This window comes from Lepus europaeus, chromosome 1 (genome assembly GCF_033115175.1).
Source record: "Lepus europaeus isolate LE1 chromosome 1, mLepTim1.pri, whole genome shotgun sequence".
NCBI lineage: Eukaryota > Metazoa > Chordata > Mammalia > Lagomorpha > Leporidae > Lepus > Lepus europaeus.
Window position 1 is genome coordinate 183,116,764 of NC_084827.1, and position 15,574 is coordinate 183,132,337.

The following is a 15,574-nucleotide window of genomic DNA, read 5'->3' on the forward strand; positions in this document are numbered from 1 at the left end:
GCTGTCTGGACGCACACGGTGGGGGGAACTCCTGCCCCCAGCTGGTGTCTGGTTTGTCCATCGCTGGAGCCTGGGACGCATCCCAGGGCCATCCGGGCGCACGGAGACCTCTCGGTGAGCAGTCGGGGGGCTCAGCATGGGGTTTGGGCTTGTGTCCGTGACTCTGGCCAGGTCCGGGGACACTGTCAGCTCCGGGCTGGGAATGTCGGGAGGCAGGCAGGTGGGAGACGGAGTCCCTCCTCCGGCAGAGGCAGGGAAGCCGGACTACCGGACGCCGTCCCGGTGGGCCGGGGCTTCCATCCCTTCTGCCTTTGCTTGTCACAGCGAAGCAGCAGTGGCTGGGAGAGCCGGGGCGGGGGTCGGCCGTGGGGGTGTCCACCGCGGCTCCCTGCTGAGGGCAGTGGCAGGCCGACAGGGAGCAGAATCCTGGGCGAGGATTCCACTCACTCCCAGGCTGTGCAGAGTGTGGCGCAGGCTGGACCAGGGCAGGCCGCCCTGCTGCCCCCGTGGGCGGAGCTTGGACAGGTGCCAGCGGGCAGCAGAGTAGCCATTAGAGACCCAGGACCGCCCCTGCTTGTAGCAAGCCAGGAGCCAGTCCCCAGGTCAGCGGGCTGCCAACCCTCTCTAGAAAGGCAGGCGACAAACATGTACCATGTGCTTCGCCACTGGTCCTGGCCCCGCTGAGGTCCAGTGCACCCCGGTCCACAGTCCGCCGAGCTCTGCGCCCCCCGCTGCCTCTGTCCCCGAGCACACAGGGGCGGTCTCCTCCCGGATCCCGGACTGCTCCCCTGAGCTGCATGTGGGGTTCATGGACGTGTGGCCAGGGCTCCTATGGTGAGCAGACTCCTCCAGCTACCGCCTGCAGTGCCAGTAAGGGCACAGATTCGAGTCCCGGCTGCTCCACTTCTGATCCAGCTCTCTGCTGTGGCCTGGGAAAGCAGGAGAAGATGGCCCAAGTCCTTGGGCCCCTGCACCCGCGTGGCAGACCCGGAAGAGGCTCCTGGCTCCTGGCTTCGGATTGACAGAGCTCCAGCCATGGAGGCCAACTGGGGAGTGAACCAGCGGATGAAAGACCTCTCTCTCTCTCTCTCTCTCTCTCCCTCTCTCTCTCTGCCTCTCGGTAACTCTGCCTTTCAAATAAATAACTAAATCTTAAAAAAAAAAAAAAAAAAAAAAAAAAAAAAAGAGGCCGGCTCTGTGGCTCACTAGGCTAATCCTCTGCCTGCGGCGCTGGTACCCCAGGTTCTAGTCCCGGTTGCCCCTCTTCCAGGCCAGCTCTCTGCTGTGGCCCGGGAAGGCAGTGGAGGATGGCTCAGGTGCTTGGGCCCTGCACCCGCATGGGAGACCAGGAGAGGCACCTGGCTCCTGGCTTCGGATCAGCGCGGTGCGCTGGCCGCAGCGGCCATTGGAGGGTGAACCAACGGAAGGAAGACCTTTCTCTCTGTCTCCCTCTTTCACTGTCCACTCTGCCTGTCAAAAATAAATAAATAAATAATAAAAAATAAATTAAAAAAAAAAAGAAAAAAAGAGGAGGGGTGAGGTGGAGAGGGCTGTGACGCTGCAGGCCCAGGTCTGGGGAGGAGGGGGCCGGACTCTAGCCCCTGGGGAGGGGATGCACAGGAGGCTTCGTGGCCACTGGCTCTGAGTCTGATCCTGGGCACGGCTCCCTCCTCTGCACAGGTTTCTCTCTCCTTGCTGGGGGTGGGGCCACAGCCAGGGGCGGGGCCACAGCCAGGGGCAGGGCCACAGCGGGGGGGGGCAAGGCAAGGGCGGGGCCACAGTCAGGGCCTGGGGGGGCAGGTTTCAGACTTGAGCCTCAGGACACTGCCGGGCAGGGGAGGGGCTCACAGCAGTCCAGGCTCAGGACCGCATCTGGCTTCCCAAAGCCCAGGCTGCTGTGGAGGGGGCAGGGGTCTCCAGGCCACCGGGATGGCCCCGAGGGAAGCCAGATTCTAAGCTGTCAGTTCCCAGTGTCCCTGGGAGTGGCCCAGCAGCGGCTGAGGGAGGGGCGAGGTGGCAGCTCGACCTCTGAGGTCAACTCTAAACACGAGGGAGGCTGAGGGTCAGAGCAGGGCCAAGTTCGGGCCCTGGAAATCAGGCCTAAGACGGGGCCGGGCCTCTGGACTCCGCTCAGGGCCCCTGGGGCGCCTCTGTGTCAGGCAGGGACAGTGAGGTCAGCAGTGTCCTGGGGTGACCACTGAGCTCATCCTCTGTAGGAGCCCCCAGAGGTGCTCTGGGTGGGTGGGGGAAGGGGCACCTGGGGAGCAACGTGGGGCTGGGCTGGGCCTGGAGGAAGCTCCTGCCCAGGCTTTCCGGCCCAGAGCTGGGTGTCAGGCTAAAGGGCAGCAGGAGGCGGTGTCCACGGGGCCAGGCCCTGAGGCGCCCGCAACGCCACACACGCAGGGGACAGAGGAACAGGAGGCGTTTTTAGCGACGTCACCCGAGCTTCTTCCAGAACCAAACTCCAGTGAGCACGGCTCTTACAAATCACACATCGGAGTCACCAGCCCCTGCCCGGTCCTGAGCCAGGAGGCCCAAGCCTGGGACACTCGCTCCAGCCTTGTGCCGTGCAGCCACGGCCGGCCACAGCCTGGAGTCGTGGTCGGTCCCCTGCCAGCCACAGGAGCCTCCTGCTCACGACCGTGGGCCGCCAGGTGACAGGCGTGTACACATCTGTCCTCGTGTTTCTGGGCCAGTCAGGTGGCCGGAGACCCTGGGGTCCTTCACTGCACCGGGCCCGGGGAGACGCTGTGCCGTCACCCGGATCCTAGCAATGAGACCAAGAGAAAAGCCGAGCCCGTGAGCGCCACCCAGCGGGTACCACATCTAAGAGGGTCGGCCGCTGAGGGGGCCCCAAAGACCCAGCGGGACCACACGGACGCCCACTGGGGAGGCCAGTGCCCAGCAGAGCAGGCAGCAAGGGGGCTTTGTGTTATTTGTGCACCCAGGGACGAGCTGTGGGGGAGCCCAATATGCGGGGGCAGCCAAGGGGGTATGACCAGGGGGCGTGGCTGGGCGGCCAGCGCCCACCTGGAGGAAGGGGTGAGTGTGGGAGCAGCAGGTGGGCAGCGGGAATCACCGAAGGGACCACAAGGGCAGGGAGGGTCCTCGTCCCCCCACCCCCCGCCATGCACACATAGTCCCGCAGGTGCCTGGAGCCGCACACGGGGCCCCGGAGCAGGAACCGCGCTCGGTCGGCTTCCTCCCGAAGGTCCCGGTCCCTCCCCAGCCGTGCCCTCTGCCCGCCCAGCCTGCTGCTTCCCTACCCTGGGCTGGCCCCCCAGGGTCGCCACCTCCTGGCCGCAGGCCTGGCCCTCGGGGTGCCCGGCCGCTGCCGCTGTGCCCTGTGGGGGCCCAGTTCTCGTCTGGGGCTTGGGGCAGCTCAGCAGCGGCCGACCCAGGGCCCTGGACGGGGCCAGCACAGGTGCCCAAGGAGCACCCAACTCTCCCCCCATTCGCTCAGGACCCCGGCCGTGGGCAGCTGCCAGGGATCAGGCCGGGGTGCAGCTGTCTCCGACCAGGTCTCGGATCTTCTACTCCGGGGGCGCAAGAGGCCAATGGTTCAGTGCTGTCCACAGCCCTCAAGGAGGTGTGGGGCCGAGGGCAGGGGTTGAGGCCTCCAGGTGGGCGATGCCCTCAATCTGCAGAGACTGGTTCTGTGCTGAAGGCCCGGCCTTCCCATCCCAACCCAGCCATCAGCCAGGACAGGAGGCTGCCAGGTGCATGTCCGACTGCCCACCGCGCACTGCCCTGCCCACTTGCTACGCTGCCCCCTCCCAGGGGGCTCTGCAGGGACCCTGAATGGTGTGGACGACAGTGTCCTGGAGGCCCTGCCCTCCCACCCCAGCCACACCCCTCCCCAGGCCTCCCCACCTCCCCAGAGGGGCAGCAGGGAGGAGGCTCAGGGCTGGGCCCCCCTCACCACACTCCCCGCAGGCCCCCCCATCTCCCCAGAGGGGCAGCAGGGAGGAGGCTCAGGGCTGGGTCCCCCCCCACTTCCCCTAGGCCCCCCCACCTCCCCAGAGGGGCAGCAGGGAGGAGGCTCAGGACTGGGTCCCCCCACACTCCCCCTAGGCCCCCCCACCTCCCCAGAGGGGCAGCAGGGAGGAGGCTCAGGGCTGGGACCCTCCCCCCCGCCACGCTCCCCCTCCCTGGCGGCCTCTGCCCTGCAAACACAGCTCGGTCCAGGGCGGCCCTCAGAGGCAATGCTGGGGTCGCCCTGAGGCAGTCGCTGTATGTGCTCCCTCCTCTCTGCACCCCTGCCGCTCCCTCGTGGGGTCACTGTGGGGCCTGCTGACCACGGAACCGCGACCTGTGGGCAGCCTGGCCTGCTGCCCAGCCCACCCAGTCCCACGGCGTCCCCAGCTCCTCGGGCCTTGAGAGCTGACGGACAGAGGGTGTCCCCCGGATGTCCTGGACACGGCGGCCTCTCTGAGACAGCATTTTAGCCCAGGTGCGATGCCACTGAGCTGGGTCGGGAAAGCCCAGACCCCAGTGGACGCAGGGCTCAGCTCCCGAGGGGCCAGAGCTCCCCCAGCCCCACTGCCGGTCCCACCCTGCACACATCAGTGCAGCTGACCCCGAGGGTGGGTGGCGCTGGTGGTGAGGACACAGGCCGGGTGCAGGGGGATGCCCTGGCCCAGTGCAGCCGGCGGAGGCCGGGGAGGAGCAGGTGTCCTGGTGAGTCATGGCTGCGGGCTTGGGGAGAGCAGGCGCCCAGGGCAGGGGGGGGTTGGGGGGGGCGGGCGAGCTGGGCCTTGCTGTGTCCCACGCCCCGGGGGCGGGTCTCTGTGGGCGTGCACAGGGCGGAGGTGGTGCAGCTGCGCCGTTCCCACGGCTCCGGCGCCCCGGGCCTGCCACGAGTCACCTGGTGTCCGCGCGATGACGGGGCTGAACGTGTCCCTCTGCTTCTTCCTCGGCACCTGCGCCCTCTGCGAGACGGCCAGGAGGGCATCCAAGGCCCTGCTCCCCGCGGGCGCCTACGCCTGCTTCGCCCGGGAGGCGGTGGGCGCGGCCCAGCTGGCGGCCTGCTGCCTGGAGCTGCAGGGGCTGGCGGAATTCGGGCCCTGGGCGGGGGGCTTCGGGCCTGACGTGCTGCTGACCCTGCTCTTCCTGCTGTTCCTGGTGCATGGGGCCACCCTGGATGGGGCCTCGGCCAACCCGGCGGTGGCCCTGCAGGAGCTCCTCATGGCCGAGGCGTCCCTGGCCAGCACGCTGCTGAAGCTGGCGGCCCAGGGGCTGGGCGTGCAGGCCGCCCACGCGCTGACGCTGCGCTGCTGGGCCTGGGAGCTCAGTGAGCTGCACCTGCTGCAGAGCCTCCTGGCCGGGCACTGCAGCTCCGCCCTGCACACGTCCGTGCCCCACGGCGCCCTGGTGGAGGCCGCCTGCGCCTTCGTCTTCCACCTGACCCTGCTGTGCCTGCGACACAGCCTCCCCGCCTACAGGGTGCCCGCCCTGGCCCTGCTGGTCACCGTCGTGGCCTACACAGGTGAGCCCCCTTCCCTCCCGGCTGGGCCCCCCGGGAGCCCCAGCTGGCCAGGTGTCTACGAGCTCGCCGAGGCCGGGCGGCTCCCAGACCGGACGCCAGGCCACCCGGCTGTGCCTCTCCCCAGCGCCCAGCTGCTCCTGTTCTGCCTGGGGCACGGGGAAGCTTCCTCAGGCTCTGGTCTGGGGGCCCTGTGTCCTCGGCCACCACCCTCCCCAGGTGACAAAGCCCGAGTCCCTTTTCACCGGGTCCTTGTCTTTCCCACTGGGCCCTCCAGCTGGTGAAGCTGGGCTCTCTGCCCCCACCCAGAGACCCCGGGCCAGGCCCCCCTGCCCCCACCCAGAGACCCCGGGCCAGGCCCCCCAGCCCCCACCCAGAGACCCTGGGCCAGGCCCCCTGCCCCCACCCAGGCTGACCCAGGTGCCCCAGGCTCCTCCCCCCAACAGGGGTGCTGCAGGGGTGCTGGGTGCGGGCTAGCCCACAGGAGGGCTGTAGCCCAGGCCCCTCCCAGTCTCCACTCTCAGGACTGATGTCAGCCAGGACCCTGCACCCTGCACCCAGCACCCAGCCCCAGATACTGAGCGCCAAGGCCACGGGAGGCCCGTGTGGAGGTTGGGAGGGGACCAGGCTGCCTGGGCTCCTGCCCTGGCACAGGAGGACCCCAGGGCCAGTGCGCTGACCTCATGGGGGATCTGTGCACCCAGGCCTGCACCTGCCTGGGCCTGGCACTCTCCAGGGCCCCACCCTGCTTCTTAGCAGTGGCTCCGCTGTGCTGGGCAGAGGATACTGCTGGCTCTGTCCTCGCCCCCCATTTCCTGTCGCTGGCCTCTCTGACCGCCTCCCTGCCCCCAGCTGTGGCAGACGTGGCCCCGGGTGAGACCCTGTCCCAGCTGCTCCCTGGATGTGGGTGGGTTTGGGGGGCCGGGGGCCACTGCAGGCGGGACCAGCCTCAGGACTGCCTGTCCACAGCCGGGCCCTACACGTCTGCCTTCTTCAACCCTGCCCTGGCCGCCTCACTCACCTTCCACTGCGAAGGAAACAGCTTGCTGGAATACGCCCAGGTGTACTGGCTGGGCCCCCTGACAGGTGAGCGCAGGTGTACTGGCTTGGCCCCCTGACAGGTGAGCACAGGTGTACTGGCTGGGGCCCCTGACAGGTGAGCACAGGTGTACTGGCTGGGCCCCCCGACAGGTGAGCACAGGTGTACTGGCTGGGCCCCCTGACAGGTGAGCACAGGTGTACTGGCTGGGCCCCCTGACAGGTGAGCGCAAGTGTACTGGCTGGGCCCCCCAACAGGTGAGCACAGGTGTACTGGCTGGGGCCCCTGACAGGTGAGTGCAGGTGTACTGGCTGGGCCCCTGACAGGTGAGCGCAGGTGTACTGGCTGGGCCCCTGACAGGTGAGCACAGGTGTACTGGCTGGGCCCCTGACAGGTGAGCACAGGTGTACTGGCTGGGGCCCTGACAGGTGAGCACAGGTGTACTGGCTGGGCCCCCTGACAGGTGAGCGCAGATGTACTGGCTGGGCCCCTGACAGGTGAGCGCAGGTGTACTGGCTGGGCCTCCCAACAGGTGAGCACAGGTGTACTGGCTGGGCCCCCTGACAGGTGAGCACAGGGGCTGGGCCCCTGATAGGTGAGCGCAGGTGTACTGGCCGGGCCCCCTGACAGGTGAGCACAGGTGTACTGGCTGGGCCCCCTGACAGGTGAGCGCAGGTGTACTGGCTGGGGCCCCTGACAGGTGAGCGCAGGTGTACTGGCTGGGCCCCCTGACAGGTGAGCACAGGTGTACTGGCTGGGGCCCCTGACAGGTGAGCGCAGGTGTACTGGCTGGGCCCCTGACAGGTGAGCCCGGGTGTACTGGCTGGGCCCCTGACAGGTGAGCACAGGTGTACTGGCTGGGGCCCCTGACAGGTGAGCGCAGGTGTACTGGCTGGGCCCCTGACAGGTGAGCACAGGTGTACTGGCTGGGCCCCTGACAGGTGAGCACAGGGGCTGGGCCCCCCGACAGGTGAGCACAGGTGTACTGGCCGGGCCCCTGACAGGTGAGCGTGGGTGTACTGGCCGGGCCCCCTGACAGGTGAGCGCAGGTGTACTGGCTGGGCCCCCTGACAGGTGAGCACAGGTGTACTGGCTGGGCCCCTGACAGGTGAGCACAGGTGTACTGGCTGGGCCCCTGACAGGTGAGCACAGGGGCTGGGCCCCCCGACAGGTGAGCACAGGTGTACTGGCTGGGCCCCTGACAGGTGAGCACAGGGGCTGGGCCCCCCGACAGGTGAGCACAGGTGTACTGGCTGGGCCCCTGACAGGTGAGCACAGGTGTACTGGCTGGGCCCCTGACAGGTGAGCACAGGTGTACTGGCTGGGCCCCTGACAGGTGAGCACAGGTGTACTGGCTGGGCCCCTGACAGGTGAGCACAGGTGTACTGGCTGGGCCCCTGACAGGTGAGCACAGGGGCTGGGCCCCCCGACAGGTGAGCACAGGTGTACTGGCTGGGCCCCTGACAGGTGAGCACAGGTGTACTGGCTGGGCCCCTGACAGGTGAGCACAGGTGTACTGGCTGGGCCCCTGACAGGTGAGCACAGGTGTACTGGCTGGGCCCCCTGACAGGTGAGCGCAGGTGTACTGGCTGGGCCCCTGACAGGTGAGCGCAGGTGTACTGGCTGGGGCCCCTGACAGGTGAGCGTGGGTGTACTGGCTGGGCCCCTGACAGGTGAGCGCAGGTGTACTGGCTGGGCCCCTGACAGGTGAGCACAGGTGTACTGGCTGGGCCCCCCGACAGGTGAGCACAGGGGCTGGGCCCCCTGACAGGTGAGCACAGGTGTACTGGCTGGGCCCCTGACAGGTGAGCACAGGTGTACTGGCTGGGCCCCTGACAGGTGAGCGCAGGTGTACTGGCTGGGCCCCCCGACAGGTGAGCCCGGGTGTACTGGCCGGGCCCCCCGACAGGTGAGCACAGGTGTACTGGCCGGGCCCCCTGACAGGTGAGCACAAGGGCTGAGCCGGGCCCCCCGACAGGTGAGCACAGGTGTACTGGCTGGGCCCCCTGACAGGTGAGCACAGGTGTACTGGCCGGGCCCCTGACAGGTGAGCGCAGGTGTACTGGCCGGGCCCCTGACAGGTGAGCGCAGGTGTACTGGCTGGGCCCCTGACAGGTGAGCACAGGTGTACTGGCTGGGCCCCTGACAGGTGAGCATAGGGGCTGGGCCCCTGACAGGTGAGTGCAGGTGTACTGGCTGGGCCCCTGACAGGTGAGCACAGGTGTACTGGCTGGGCCCCTGACAGGTGAGCACAGGGCTGGGCCCCCGACAGGTGAGCACAGGGGCTGGGCCCCCTGACAGGTGAGCACAGGTGTACTGGCTGGGCCCCCTGACAGGTGAGCGCAGGTGTACTGGCTGGGCCCCTGACAGGTGAGCCCGGGTGTACTGGCTGGGCCCCTGACATGTGAGCACAGGGGCTGGGCCCCTGACAGGTGAGCGCAGGTGTACTGGCTGGGCCCCTGACAGGTGAGCCCAGGTGTACTGGCTGGGCCCCTGACAGGTGAGCACAGGTGTACTGGCCGGGCCCCTGACAGGTGAGCACAGGTGTACTGGCTGGGCCCCTGACAGGTGAGCCCAGGTGTACTGGCTGGGCCCCCTGACAGGTGAGCCCAGGTGTACTGGCCGGGCCCCCTGACAGGTGAGCACAGGTGTACTGGCTGGGGCCCTGACAGGTGAGCACAGGTGTACTGGCTGGGCCCCCCTACCCCGACAGGTGAGCACAGGGGCTGGGCTTGGCCCCCCACCCCGACAGGTGAGGGCAGGGACCGGGCTGGCCCTGGGGGGGGCTGCGGGGGCAGCACACATGAAGAGGTACTGCCTTCCTGGGGTCCAGGGTCACCCCGAGACCAGTGAGGGGCTGTGGTTGGCCCCATCAGAAGTGGCTGGAGTCAGGGCCGCAGGTGGTGCTGGGGGGACATGCGGAGATGGCGCCTGCTGGGGGGCTCCCCGAGGGCTTCACACACCCCGGGCTGGTGCTGCTGAGGGTGAAGCCTCAGGGGAGAGGGGACCCCAGTTGCACCAGGTCAGCTGTGGGGGGCTGGGCTCTGGGGTGGCTGTCCTTCCCGGGTCAGCTGTGGGGGCTGGGCCCTGGGGTGGCTGTCCCTCCCGGGTCAGCTGTGGGGGCTGGGCCCTGGGTTGGCTGTCCCTCCCGGGTCAGCTGTGGGGGGCTGGGCCCTGGGGTGGCTGTCCCTACCGGGTCAGCTGTGGGGGCTGGGCCCTGGGGTGGCTGTTCCTCTCCTGCCGGCCCCTGGCTTCCTCTCGCTGAGCATCCTGGGTGCTTCTCCTTCACCCGACGCCGCCGTCTTCCATCACGACTCGGGGGTTCCCCGTGGCACCTACCTTTTCCCAGGAGTGAGCCCTACCTCTCGCCCACTGCTCCAGCCTCTGCCCCCCGCCCTGTGTGGGTTCACAACATCTCTTGGGGGTGCACCTGACCCTGGCCAGTGCACCCCAATGCCCTCCCAGAGACTAGGGGCCTTGGTCCCCACAGCCCTTGGAGGCCATTCCTGCTGGCATCGGCGTCTGGGCTGAGCTCTGTCCCCGAGCCCTGAGCACCCCCGTCCTGGACCCCAAGGTGGCTCCCTGGGCGTTTGTGTCACTGGACCCTGGAGGACCCACGTCCGGGAGGAGGGCTCGGCAGGCTGGGCTCCTCCTGCGGCTGGGGGCTGCTGGTCACCCTCGCTGCCCTGGACCGGCCGGGCAGCCCCAGCCCCCTCCGCTCACGGCTCCTCCCCTGCGTGTCCACGTGCTCACCAGCCACCTGGAGCTTAGGGCCATGTCGGGCAAAAGCTTTTCTTTTTTTTAGACATTTATTTATTTATTTGTGTGAAAGTGTGAGTAACAGAGAGAGAGGGAGACACAGAGAGAGGTCTTCCACCCGCTGGTTCACTCCCCAGATGGCCGCAGCAGCCTCGGCTGGGCCAGGCCGATGCCAGGAGCTTCACCCAGGTCTCCCACGTGGGCACAGGGGCCCAGGCACTTGGGGCACCCTCCACGGCCTTCCCAGGACGTAAGCAGGGGGCTGGATCGGAAGTGGAGCCGCCAGGACTGGATCCGGTGCCCATGTGGGATGGCAGTGCCACAGCTCCGGCCCCATGCGGAACTCCTGTCCTGGTAAAGGATTTCTGAGCTCAGAGACGTTCTGTGCCCTCCCCGGGGATTCTCGGTTCCTGGGGTGTGGGCCGAACAGGGGCCCTGACTCTCAGCCTCGCGGGACAGAGCGCCCCCTGCAGGAGACAGGCCACACATACTCCAGGCCTTGATGGAGGAGCCCTGGCCTGTACCCACCTCCCGAGGGGAGTGGCCTGACAGGAGGAGCTCCACCAGGGCCCCCGCAGGACCCCCTTCCTGGGTCCCCATCCCGGGGTCTGCACTCTCTCTTGCAGGCATGGTGCTGGCCGTCCTGCTGCACCAGGGCCGCCTCCCCCGCCTCTTCCGGAAGAACCTGCTCTACAGGCAGAGGAGCAAGTACCGCAGCCCCAGAGGGAAGCCGGCCCCAAGCCCCGGAGACCTCGGCCGGGAGTGGGGGCGGGGCGGGGTGGGGCAGCCGGCCCTCCGCGCCCACTGAGCTGCGCTTCGGTGGAGGATGGAGTGGCCGGGCCCTGGGACCTCTGGGAGCCTGGCTGGGGGAAGCCGGGCACTTTGTCAATAAAGCCTCGCTGTGACCTTGCCTGACCTTGTGTGCAGCTCCCTCCCGCCTCTTGCTTACAGACTAAGACCCGAAATGCCAGCCCTGTGGCTTCCAATGGTGAGCAGCTTGGGGGCAGCGGGGTGCTCAGGAGCCCCCCAGGCAGCAGGAGTTAAGCCCACGAGAAACCCAAGCAGTGCGAGTGTCTCCCATACCGCGCTCCTTCCTTGTTCAAAAAAAAGCTGACAGACACAGCTGGTGCCTCACGCTGTCTCCACACGCACGGCACGCACGCGCGTGTCCCCCGTACTCCCAACAGGCAGAGCCCACCCGGCGGGCATGACCGCAGCGGGGACCCCGGGACGGGGAGCAAGAAACGGAACCAGCTCTGTTTATAGGCGGCATCACCGACAGCCCGGGGGACACCGACAAGGTGCTCGGCACGGGGACAAAACAGCGGTGACCGTGGGCTGCATACGGCAAGAACCAGACCAGCGGCAGAGCCAGAGCTGTGACACTGCACCCCAGACTCGCCACCGCCCCCAAGGAAGGGAGGGTGTGGGCGCAGCCAGCTCCCCGGTCCCTTCTCCCAGGCCGCCCGGCAGAAGGCCCGAGGCGAGAAACCCGCAAGATACAACCCACGCCCGGGGCCCGCACGTTCTGTACCTCACCCCGGGGTGAACACCCAGGGGGCCCACGCAGGGAGCGTGCACACAGGGGGAGGGGTTCTCTGTCGGCTATGCAGGGGAAGATGCAGGAGCAGGCCCGACCCCCACCCTTAGCACAGCCTGCGACCCCCACACGTGGCCAGGACCCCACACAGACAAGTGGAAAACCAGGAGAAGTGTTCAAGACACTCACTGTGGACGGAAGGTGAACCCCTCGCTCACTGAGAACTCTGGTGCTGTCTCAGAGTGGCGCTGTGGCTCAGTGGGCTGAGCCGCCGCCCACAGTGCCCGCATCCCATGTGGGCACCGGTTCGAGTCCCGGCTGCTCCTCTTCTGATCCAGCTCTCTGCTAATGTATCTGGAGACCCAGAAGAAACTCCTGGCTTCAGATCAGCCCAGCTCGGGCCATCGCGGCCATCTGGGAGTGAACCAGCGGATGGAAGGCCTCTCTCTGTCTCTTTCACCGTCCTCTCTCTGTGGCTCTGCCTTTCCAATAATAAATAAATAATAAGTCTAAAAGTGTTTCAGAACCAGGGAAAAAGAGCAGGACAGAGCAGACAAATCCCATGGCCCAAACCACTCAAGGCGAGAGCAGCACAGACCGGAATGGCCCACGACACCAGTGCTGGCCCCGGGCTGCAGAGGCAGAGCCCAGGCCCACAGCTCCTTGGCCCAGCCTGCTGGAGTCACGGGGAGCCTGGGTGGGCAGGGGCGGGCAGAGGCAAGCAGGGGAGGGCAGGGGCGGGCAGAGGCGGGCAGAGGCGAGCAGGGGAGGGCAGGGGCGGGCAAGGGAGGGCAGGGGCAATCAGAGGCGAGCAGGGGAGGGCAGGGGCGGGCAGCCCTACTGAGACCCTGGCACCCTTTCTCCTGCTCCATCCCTGCCCCTGCCCCTGCCCCTGCCCCTGCCCCTGCCCCGTCCGTGGCTCCTGCTCTCTTGCCCCCTCTGGTGTGTGTGCTCAGGACTGCAGGTTCTCTCTGCGGGGCCAGGGTCTCTGTCCACGGGACAGCACCAGCCCTGGCAGGCTGGAGAAGCTGGGAGCACATGCCTGGGTGGAGCGTGGCACCCACGGCTGCAGCAAGGAGCTCTCCATGCCCAGTGCAGCCGCTCTACGTGCTGGAGTGAGTGAGTGATTGAAAAGGCAAAGTGGCAGAGGGACTGAGAGACCAAGGTGCTCGCTCCACTGCTGCACCCCCAGAGCCCAGATGGCTTTTCCGAGTCCCTCTGATGGCCTCATCACCGTGTGATTCTCAGATGGAGAGCGAGGGGTGAGTCGGGGGGAAACAGCACCGGTAAAGCTCAGGGCCACGCCCCACATGCACCAGCTCGGGAAAGCTGACTGTGCTGGCTCAGCCCATGCGCTCCTGGGACCCGTGGAGACCACAGCGGGAGGTTCCAGAGGGCCAGGGAGTGGGAAGGCATCCCCTGTCAGTGTCCTTGTGGGTAGGCGTCCCATGGGCAGGTGTCCCCCGCCGTGGACGGGTGTCCCCTGCAGGCAGGCATCCCACGGTCAGGTGTCCACCCCGGGGGCAGGCGGGGCCCCACAGAAGGCACAAGGAGACCCAGAGCGTGTGCTGCACGAGAGCCACGTTTATTTCGTCATTGGACAGAGTCTTAGGTGCACAGAACAGAACAGGGGTCTATAGCTAACACTTGGGGCGCAGCATGGGTGGGGTCTGGGTGTGCACACGGCAACCACGTATGTACAAGGGGAATGGGCGGGACGGGCTCGGGGACACACAGGCCCAGCAGGAGGGCGGGCACCTGTGACATCGGCTGCACTGGGGGTCCCTGGGGGCTGCTGAGGGGGCCAGGGGCCAGGACGACAGGACCCCTGGGTGTGTGCGTGTGGTTGGCTGGCTTTGGGCGACTCTAAGGCGAGGCCTGGAGTTTCCCACTCGGCCGGTGGAGCCCAGCGCTGCCCTCTCACCTTGCCTGGGGGGATGGCTGCCCACTCGAACAAGGCTGCACCTGTCGTGCGAGGAGGACCCCCGCCCCAACCAGCCCCGCTCTCCTCAGGGGGCCCTGTCCTCTCTCAGCACGGGGTCGGTGGGCCGGGCGGGCGTGGGATGGCAGGTGCTCCGTCAGCTCCGGGCTGGGGGACTCGCACTCCGGCTCCCCCGCCAGGTGTTCCAGGGCGGCGGGCACGGGTGGTGGAGGCGCCTCCCAGGCTCCCTCCCTCGGCGGGTGGCCTGCAGGCTGGCTGGCCTCAGACGCCCACGTGCTGGGCCCCGGGCCTGACTCAGGCTGGCAGACCTGAGTGGCCACGGCGGCCTGCACCCCGTCTCTGATGCCTGGGAGCCGCTGTGCTGGGAGTGGCTCGCTCCACCTGCGTCTCCTCCCCACCACTGGGCAGCCGTCCTACGCTTGTCCACGCTGCTTGGTCACCTCCACGCCCTGGGGCACCCAGACACCCCGCCCCCCACCCAGTGGACTCAGCCCAGGAAGCAGAAGAGCTCCGCCCCAGCTGACACCTCCTCTCCCCTCCCCCACAAGCTCAGCCCCCTGTGAGGGCAGCCAGGCCACCTGGACCCTGGCCTCATCTGGCTGACGGGTGCAGGTGGGTGCGCCCACACAGCCTCAGTGCTGTGGACTCCTCGAACCGCATCAGTGCCACGTGGGGGCAGCCTGGTTGGAGGGGCTGTCTCAGAACCTCTAGCTCTTCCATGCTAGGTGGCAGGAGCACCCAGCCCTGGCGTGGACCCTCGAGGCCCTGAGGGTGGCTGGCTTCAGTGGCAGTGGCACGGAGGGCGTTCTGTGGCTTGGTTCTGCTTTCTCCGCAGCTGGGATCCCGGGGGGCCTGGGTGTGTGGAAATAGCCCTGGGGCAGAGGCAGGGGGCTCCCTGGAGGAGGAGGACCCCCTTGCTGGCCGCCAGCCAAGGCTGCTCCTTGAATCTGGGGAGCTCAGGCCCCCAGCACCCCTGGAGGGACCGTGAATTCCAGGCCTGTCCCAGCTCTAAAGCCTAACACAGGACTCCTGCAGGGCCAGACCGGGCCACCCGGGGATCCTGAACCTCTCCCTCCAGCCCCCAACCAGCACATCCCCCGGGGCCCTGTGCCACCTGCCTCCCAGCCCGTTCCAGGGAGACCTGCTGGCCTTGCCCCAGAGTGACATCACAGGTGTTGCCCAGGTGATGGGGTTCCCGGGTGACAGGTGGGCTCTGCCTCTTGTGTGCGGCTGGGACTTCTGGCACCAGGAGCTCCACACGCCCCAGGGGGTGCTGACGACCAGGGGCCTGGCCCCGCCCAGCGCTCACCCCGCCCCCACCTGCCTCTGTGCCTCCCCGAGGGGTGTGGGATGCAAGGGGACACAAGGCTTTTACACGGCTACATGGGGCCTCCGAAATAAATACTTATAAATAGAACTCGATTTCTGGGCAGACTCGTCACTAAGGTGGATTAATTATGTCTGTCTATGCTTAAAAAAAACCAGAGTGCAGCGCCCCCGCCCTGCCTGCCCTGCTGGTGGGGAGGGGGCAGGCGGCGACCACAGGACAGACAGGGGAGAGGGCGGGGAGCGGCCCTGATGGCGTGGGACAGCCGCCACTCAGACCCTCATCTGCGCAGACCTCCTCCGGGACAGCTTGGACCTGCGGGGTCAGCAGGGGAGGAGGCGTCAGGGCTGCGCCCGCCTCACCCCTGCCCCACCTCAGGCCACCGGAACTCTGCTGCCGCTCCCCTTCCCTCCCAGGGGGAGGGCCTGGGAGGAGCCTCGGCCCCTCCTCCCCCTCCCTCCTCCTTCTCCCTCCTCTTCCTC

General features: G+C 67.6%; 2 protein-coding genes across 2 annotated transcripts in view; one reads left to right on the plus strand and one right to left on the minus strand.

The window, feature by feature from the left end:
• Nucleotides 1-4,881: 4,881 nt before the first annotated feature.
• On the plus strand, nt 4,882-11,091 carry LOC133763797 (aquaporin-12-like). The gene is made up of 3 exons (XM_062197539.1): nt 4,882-5,488; nt 6,455-6,571; nt 10,910-11,091. Exons 1-3 carry the CDS (start codon nt 4,882-4,884, stop codon nt 11,089-11,091), a joined length of 906 nt encoding a protein of 301 aa, XP_062053523.1.
• Nucleotides 11,092-14,330: 3,239 nt separating this feature from the next.
• KIF1A (kinesin family member 1A) overlaps nt 14,331-15,574 on the minus strand; it is a 69,218-nt gene continuing 67,974 nt past the window's right edge. Inside the window, exon 48 of the mRNA XM_062202733.1 lies at nt 14,331-15,407. Within this exon, the coding sequence (XP_062058717.1) occupies nt 15,365-15,407 (43 nt within the window). The 3' untranslated portion in view covers nt 14,331-15,364. The remainder of the gene's footprint in view (nt 15,408-15,574) is intronic.

Excerpts from the sequence above, each read along its gene's own strand:
- LOC133763797 (XM_062197539.1), top strand. The coding sequence starts at position 4,882 with ATGACGGGGCTGAACGTGTCCCTCTGCTTCTTCCTCGGCACCTGCGCC. Across the intron at positions 5,489-6,454 it reads CACCGTCGTGGCCTACACAG|CCGGGCCCTACACGTCTGCC; the intron begins GTGAGCCCCCTT and ends GCCTGTCCACAG. Across the intron at positions 6,572-10,909 it reads CTGGCTGGGCCCCCTGACAG|GCATGGTGCTGGCCGTCCTG; the intron begins GTGAGCGCAGGT and ends TCTCTCTTGCAG.